This window comes from Kryptolebias marmoratus, linkage group LG2 (genome assembly GCF_001649575.2).
Source record: "Kryptolebias marmoratus isolate JLee-2015 linkage group LG2, ASM164957v2, whole genome shotgun sequence".
Taxonomy (NCBI): Eukaryota; Metazoa; Chordata; class Actinopteri; order Cyprinodontiformes; family Rivulidae; genus Kryptolebias; species Kryptolebias marmoratus.
The window spans coordinates 34,639,393-34,647,841 of NC_051431.1; the positions used below are offsets into that span (position 1 = coordinate 34,639,393).

Sequence of the window (8,449 nt, forward strand, 5' to 3'; positions counted from 1 at the left end):
AGTACCCGGAGTAAACCCACATGTGCACAGGAAGAACATGCAAACTCCACCCAGAAAGGCCTCAGGCCGGGAAGCGAACCTGCAACCTTCTTGCTGGGAGGCAACAGCTCTAACCACTATTCCACTGTGCCACCCCTCTCCATTAAATCCATTATTAGGAAATAAAAAGGTGACTCATGGAGCGGGTTAGAAGGGCAATAATCAGAGAACCATCCAGTAGGCTAAAGATAACCCTGATGGAGCTGGGAGATGGGCTGTTTAGAATTTCTTCCCCAAAGAGTCAAAACCACCAGATTCTTGGAAGTCAACATCTCCAATGACTTCACCTGGACCACCAATACAGTATTGGTGGCAATACCAACTCAAGTGTAGGCATAGCGACATCTTCATTTCCTGCGGAGACTGAAGAGAGCCAGCTGTCCACCACCCCATCCTCAGCATCTTTTACAGAAGAACCGTGGAGAGTGCTCTCAATTGCTGCATTACCACATGGTTCAAGAATTGCTTGGCACAGGAGAAGTCGTCACTGGAGCATGTTATAAAAATAGCTGGTAGAGGGTCACAGGAGGTCCCCTCCCTTCCATTCAGGACCTCTGCCAGCATTAAGGACCTGTCCCACCCCTCCCATAAATTGTTCCTTCTGTTCCCATCAGGCTGGAGGTTGTGTAGAATGAAACATGTTCTACACGGTTCTGCAACAGCTTCTTCCCCCTAGCTGTCAAGGTTCTAAACACACACACATACAGAGAATTGAACTGTCTCCCAGATCCCCTTTTTTCATCACTCTGGACTGTGTACCCACAGTTTACAAACCTACTGGAGCATCTTCTAATGACAGTGTGAAAAGTTGCTTGCACTGCTCACTTTTGAACCATTTATTTATTTATTTTGCTTATGTTGTTTTTCGATTTATTTTATGCTGGGGTTTGGAGGGAACAGCATTTCGTTCAGCTGCGTACCGTGTAGGCCGCACAGTGGAGCAGTGGTTAGAGCTGTTGCCTCCCAGCAAGGTTGCAGAATAGCTTTCTGACCTGTTCTTCCTGTGCATGTGTGGGTTTACTCCGGGTACTCCAGACCAAAAACATGCATGTTAGGTCAATTGGGAACTCTGACCAGTTTCCCAATCCCTGGGAAACAATTTAAGAGTTAAAAGAAAGATGGATGGAGCAAAATACAGAGAAATAGTTGAGAGGATTCCATGGATATGAGACTGAGACAGAGGTCCAGCTTCCAGCAAGACAATGAGCCGAAACTCACAGCTGAAGCAACACTCCACTGGTTTAAGGAGAACCAGGTGAAGGTCCTGGAATGGTCCAGTCAAAGCCCAGACCTCGTTACAACTGACAATCTCTGGTTGGACTTAGAGCTTGTTGGACACCAGCAGCTGAAAAGAGCGGAGTTTTCCAGAGCAGAACCTACTAATTGCAGGTGAATGTCTTTTACCTGCAGCGGCACCACAGTCACTCCAAAGACAGCAAGCTTGATTGTGTAAAAGACAAAAAAATACTAGGCACTTTGACAAAACACTTCAAGCCAAGACTGAGATGCCTTTTGGGTGTCTTATGTGATTTCTGAATGAACCGAAGTGACATGGAGGGTTAAAACCAATTCACCCCTGATATGCCTTTATGCCTCAAAGTGAGGTTGTAGTATAGCTGTAACTGTCAACTTGTGAATAGGTGAGCTGGCTTTATGGCCCAAAGATGTGATGTAGTGATGACATACCCAGCCACAGGATTTAACGTCCCAAAGAAAAAACCAGAACAGATTTATTACTGAGGAGAAGATAGATGATGAAGCACAGAAACTTTACATTTAGTTTAAAAAGGGTTAGCCATGAAGAGGACTGCTAAACCTAATTGATCACATTTAGAAAATAATGAGATCATATCTGTCACACATTTAAAGGGATAATCTGGTCATTTTTGTGAACTGATGTTCTGTAAAATAGTGATACATAGTTAATACCTTATCAGCAATAACATCAGTCAGAGAGAGGGGTGTATGGGGGAAAAAGGCTAGACTAATGAGGGCCTATTTTTCAAATCATTTTTCAGTTTTATAAAACAATTCTTTCTGAAAACAGCACACTGGCATGAAAGAATGCTACATTAGCTAATATTAAACCTTTACATTTTAGCATGACACTGTTTGTTTCTTTTTTGCGGTTTTCTTAACTGACCAACGTCCATGTTGCTGCGCTAACGTGTGTGTGTGCTGATGGTGCTGATGGTGCAGAGGCTGCTGAATGCATCAGTCCATCGGGAGTTGAGTAAACTGTTGGACTGACTAGAAGCTCGGACCAGGTGGACTGATACATTCAGCAGCTGTGACACCATTGGCCTAAATATGGTTTATCTATGGTGTAGACTAAGACTAAGAATAGAAACCCAGAGTAATACCAAATACTGATCATAATAGAATGAAATTAAAGCCTGTCATCCCAAAGTTTTAGATCATCTTATGATAAGAAATGATGTAGCTGTAGTTGTATCTGTTTCAGTCAAACCTTGACAATAATATTATGCACAACGTCATGCAATATCTTGAAGATTTTACACTCAGAGTATGTGCTGTGAATGGCTCTCAGCTACTACCACACAAAGTTTTAGCTCAATATCTGTAAAACTGACTTAGTTACAACCATTTTTGTGTTGGCTAAGGTCAATTAGCTGTGGCACTCATCTCAAATTGAAGTAATTGCAAAAAATAATCAGCTTTGGATTGAACATCCATCTCAAAAACGTAAAATAAAATAAAATAAAAAAGCTTGTAATTTAGCTTGCATAACAGAGCATCTCATGCAGTTTAAAGCTCGGAACTTCCCACTCCAGTTTGTTTTATTTGTAACCTTTTTGGATATGCCATGTCCCGATGACTGAGAATCTACACTAGCAATATGTACTTCCAAAGATTACTTTCTGAGTTTTATTACAATCTGTTCATAGATATTTTACCAACAGAAAAACAGGACAGACTTCAACAGTTACTACCAAAGTTTGAAGCAAAAACATCCAAAGTATGTGTTTGGGATGACTCTCAGCTGCTACTACTACAATGTTTAGCTCAGTAGTTGTAAAACTGGCTGAATTATAGCCTAGTTTGTAGTGAAATACTGTTTAAAAGTTAAAAGCTCTTACACACCTGAAAGTCTCATTATAAGCTTTTTATTTTTAATAAGAAAAGTACAGTGACAATCAGGACTTCTTCAAGATGAATAAAGACTGAATGGATTGTCATGGCAATAAACCCAACGCTAAATACAGAAAATGTGCAAAAGGGGTCATCATCATGTGCTCAGGCTGAAAACAAAGATATAAAGAGAATCATTGGTAACAAAAATATTTAAAATAAGTTTTGTGTGCACACGGGAAACTATCTGGTGCACAAAAGAGACCATCTTGTGGGCACGCAATATTATCTAGTGCAGACAGAAAAATCCTCTCAGAAATGTCCTTAAACTCAGACTATAGAAACTGGCTGCAGAAGAACAGATACCCAACATCCTGTAAACAATAAATATAGCTGATAATGGCATTTAAAACTGAATAACTGTCGTCAAAACACTCCAAATCTACTTTGAGATCAAAATAAAGCTCAATTAGGTCTCTTATTTCACTTTCCACACCGAAAACAGACAATGAATTGCACTGGATATTGTCTTGTGTGTAACAAAATATCTGTGTGCATCAGGCTCTTTTCTAGTGTGCACGATAATAAACTGTGTACTTTAATACTTTCCCGTGCTCACCAGAACTAAGGATTTTTTTCAGCAATGTTCCCTTAAAGGCTCTGTAGAAAACTGGGATTTTGATTCATTTGAAAAGAAAATACCATCTGTTAAACATAAACTCCTTGGCAGAACAAGCAAAAAACAAAAAAAATATTGGAGTTTCTTTACACAAGTTGTTCCCAAACTGTTAGAGTCCTGACCCACAAAAAGATTGTGACAAAGGCTTGTGAACCTATCTATTGCTTATTTAAATAAACAAAAATGGCTAACAACCCAGTTAAACATGGGCATAATGACAACATGAACAGTCTTAACATCTACAATATAAGTTTTATTCATTTAGGACTTCTGCTTTTATACTTTTTAACAATTATGGTGAAAATACGCCATAAGCAATCATTTTGAAATCTACAGTAACTTGATATCTGGAGATTATCTTTGGATCACTACTGTTTCGTGACCCACAACTTTGGGAACCACTGCTTTACACAAAAGAGGGGCATAAGCTGATGAACTGTTGCTTTGGATTTTATTGACCTAAAATGGTGCCACTTCCCCCTAATGATTCAAATCATGTAAACACTTTAAGGCTGATATTGTCATTAACAGACAGCACATGTATAATACAGAGTTTAACAATTAGGGTGAGAACTCCTAACAGCTACAGAAACTAACTTCACAACATCCACTTGGCCAGCCTGACAACTTCTACAGTGATGTACTCAGTTTTCTGTTTCCTCTCCGATTGTCAACACAATAACTTCTAGCATCCAACAAAAACACCAGAAGCCTCCGCACATTGTAGCTAATTAGAGAATGACAGGGAACAAGTTGACGGTCCAGACAGCGTCGTCTTCTCAAAGATGACTTTTTAGAAAAGGATTCGAAAAGCCCTTCATCAGCTGACTACTTGCTACAGAGGGCTGCTGTGGGGGCGGCTCTTTGGACAAACCCTGGAGCCAAAGAAAAAAAAACTAAACTAAAGTAGCATTCCATGAAGGAACGCATATTGCCCGTCACCTTTCACACCACAGCTTTCAACTAAGATTATGTTATGATGAGAAATGATTTAGCAGTAGCCATCCATCCATTTTCTTTAGCTGCTCCTTTGTGCAGGGTGGCGAGGAGCTGGTGCCCGTCTCTCTGTGCGAGAGGCGGGGACACCCCGGACAGGCTGCAAGTCCATCACAGGGGGAGACAGACAAGCAGTCACTCTCTCACTCACACCTAGTGACAATTTAGAGTTACCAACTGAATATGCATGTTTTTGTTTAGTGGGAGGAAACTGGAGCACCAGGAGAAAACCTGTGCAGGGAGAACATGTAAACATCACAGATAGGCCGGGAGGCAATCCTACGAGCTTCTTGCTTTGAGGCAACAGTGCTAACAACTGCACCGTCTGCTGCTCCCACAGGTGAAGCTTGAAAATAGCATGTGCAATCTGTGTGAATGACTGCTACTACCACACCATATTCAGCTGAAAGAATGATAAAGTTAGAGCTGTTTGTGTGTTGGCTACAGTCGATTAGTTGTGGCAGCCATCTTGAATTAGGTTGGTAGATATACATCATTCAGTGATTACTTTGATTTTCATTTCAATCCATCCAGAGGTTCAAGAGATATTTTGCTAACAGACATTCAGTATTGACTAACAGCTAATCCCAAAGATGTTGCACAATGTTTAGCACTTTGAGTATGTGTTGGAGACGATTCTTAGCTACTACCACACTAAATTATAGCCTAATATCTGCTTTTGTTTGCTAAGGCAGCATAGGTGTAGTGGCCATCTGAAAGTTTGAAATCTCTCCACTGTTTGTGAGATATTCTGCCAATGCTACAGACAAAACCACACACACACACACACATACACACACACACAGAGCCAAAAATAATATTGCCTTTGGCGGCAGGCAAGGAAATAAAACAAAGTAAAACATGGCACCAATGCATCAAGATTTTGAATTCAAATTTTTTGAGAAAGTATTTTGTCAAATCTGATCTTGCTTAGTCCTCTTTAATGCAGAAAATGTATTTCAATTGTTGAGAGACACACGTGTAACATACAATTGGTATTTTCATTCTTTAGTCAACGCAGATGTTTCAAACCCAATTTGAGGGAACACATTTTGATATTTTACCTTTTAAATAAAAGTTTTGTCCAAATCAGACAATTTAATTCGAAAGTCATCAAACTCAATGAATTTCAACATCAGATTATGGGATTCTTGTCAATTTCGTATTGCCTACATCAGGTTTAATGCAAGGTGCCATATTTGATGTCAAAAGGTTTTCAGATATCCCCATAAATAAATATCATATGCTCACATGAAATTTTTTTTACTGAAGGCTAATAACTGTGAGGAGTCCCAATACTTCCTAAATGACAAACAGACTTTATCCCTTTGGAAAACAAATATATTTCAGTTCTAACAATGAAAAAGACTGGATGATGAAGCAGCCGACCACTAGAGGGAGTACTTGGCCTGCCTGAGTGTTGCATTGCTATGTTGCCATATAAAACTGTTGTGTTGGCAAAAACTCTACAGTAAAGGGTCAGTCTGTGTCACAAGGTTGGCAATGTGATAAAGCACTCATTCTGAGCAGACATGGAAAAAGAAGTGACTGACGGAGGGAAAGACAGGAAGATACAGAGAATCAAAGAAAAAAAAACCCACGATGACCATCAACATTAAGAAAAATGAACGAAGCGACTCCATTCAACTCTGTTGTTCACAACTTGTGTATTTTTTCTGCCATGTGATTTCTGAGCCAGAGGAACGTGGAGCTGTACCCTCAATACGAACGTCCCTCACAACTCACTAACAGACTATCAGTGGGAATACAGTGGAACATGAGGCTTTTCTTTAATCCTCAAATAACTAATTACAAATAAAAGTGTCATATTTAAACATTTAGCAGCAAGGTGAGAACTATGAGAATCAACAAATTATTTTTTAGTCAGGAAACTGTTCCATTTGTTTACACGGAGGGGTGGGAATTAAAAATGGTGCTGCAGCTAACCAACTAGGGTGTGCTCACTGTTTATGAATTCAACTTCCAGCTTGCGGTCCTGTCTCTTACATCCAGATGGATTATAAGTAGAGACAGGACTGAAACCTGAAGTTGGAGCCACATAGGACAAGTGCCCCTAATAGGTTGGCTACAGTCAATGGAACTGTATCTTCCTAACCAAAAACTAAAATTACGCTTCAAATCATTTTTGAGCTGTTCATATTTGGCTGCTTCTACAAAAATGCAACCATTCTGGTTTCAATTGTGAACAAGGGGAGAAGGTGGAGATGCTTCGTCAATCTTGATTATTGCTGATAGTCTCTAGTTATAATATATTTCGATAATGATGACACATTAGTGAACATCGTGACCGAAGCAGGGAGGTTCACTCCAGAGGTCACCTTAAACCCAACAACTTTGAAAAACGTAAGAGAATAAAGAAGGAAAATAAACAGCCTAAAATGGGGACGAGAAAATGGGCATCAATACGTATAAAAACCGAAGAAGAATATGTAAAGTGTGTTGTTAGATTCTCCCTGTTCCCTCCTCCTTTGCTCTGTATCAGATATGTGTTCAGCAGCGGCTGTGTAAACAAAACAATGCAGAATGTATTGGTTCAATTGGCTGCATCCTCTCCCATCTGCTTTGCCAATGGCCCGTTGCTCCCCCTTGCCAGGAGCTGTGATTGGCTGTTTAGACACTTTCAGCCATCAGACCGCCATGTTTGGTGTGCCTCCACCTCTTCTGACACGACTAACAGGAGTTCACAGTTTTTCCCTCGCAGCTGCTGGCGGAGGAACTTCCTGGATTTGTAGAAAGAAAATTCAGACAAACAGGAAAACCAATTAAGATTATGAAACAAAAATATGTCTGATTAATAAGTGACATAAAAGACCTAGTGTTCCTTATCACCCACTGCCTTTCATACAGACTCGGATCATCTTAACTTGAGAAAAAACAAAGTTTTAGCTGTTTCAGTCAAACTTTGCAGATGATATTGATGATATTAGCTCTCACAGTATGTGTTGTGAATTACTCTCAGCTGGTTCCACAACAATTGAAATGCAATATTTTAAACATGAACTGAGTTATAGCCATTTTTGTTTTGATTAATTCCAAATGGTTGTGACAGCCATCTTGAACTGGCTTGACTGCGACAGTTAATGAGTTGAAGATATACATCCAATAGTTCATTTCTGAAAATTTCCATAAAATTCATGTGGCGGTTTATAAGATATTTCACTAACAGACAAACAGGGTTGTTGTCAATCGTAAGACAACTATTTTTCATATTTTAGGAGAAAATTTCTCAATTTTAACAAGAATCACACAGCATCATGATAAACTAGCAAAGGAAGCTCACTGTCCAACATGAAGGACAAACATAGATCATGGGATTTTCTGACCAAAGCTGCACAGGCTCTACTGTACAGCAATACAAACCCCTGCAGAATCAGCTACATTCAGCCAATACAGGTTCTATACTGTAACTGGGCCTTGGTGCTGTAATAATGATGTATTTTGAGTAGGGCTGCAACAACGAATCGATAAATTCGATAAAATTCGATAATTAAAAGCGTTGGCAACATTATCGATATGTGTCGCGCCATTTATGCGTCACTAACGTTGTCGCGGAAACGGTGACGTCACCCGCAGCGCGTTTGCTGAACAAACTCCATCCCAAATATAAGTCATTGCTCCGTC

The 8,449-nt window shown here is 39.9% G+C and overlaps 1 protein-coding gene across 2 annotated transcripts in view; it reads right to left on the reverse strand.

Annotated features, from left to right (window-relative positions):
• Positions 1–3,151: 3,151 nt before the first annotated feature.
• josd1 (Josephin domain containing 1) overlaps positions 3,152–8,449 on the reverse strand; it is a 25,080-nt gene continuing 19,782 nt past the window's right edge. For both annotated transcript variants that reach the window (XM_037981207.1, XM_037981205.1), the window contains one exon: positions 3,152–7,548. In XM_037981207.1, the coding sequence (XP_037837135.1) occupies positions 7,449–7,548 (100 nt within the window). In that variant the 3' untranslated portion in view covers positions 3,152–7,448. The remainder of the gene's footprint in view (positions 7,549–8,449) is intronic.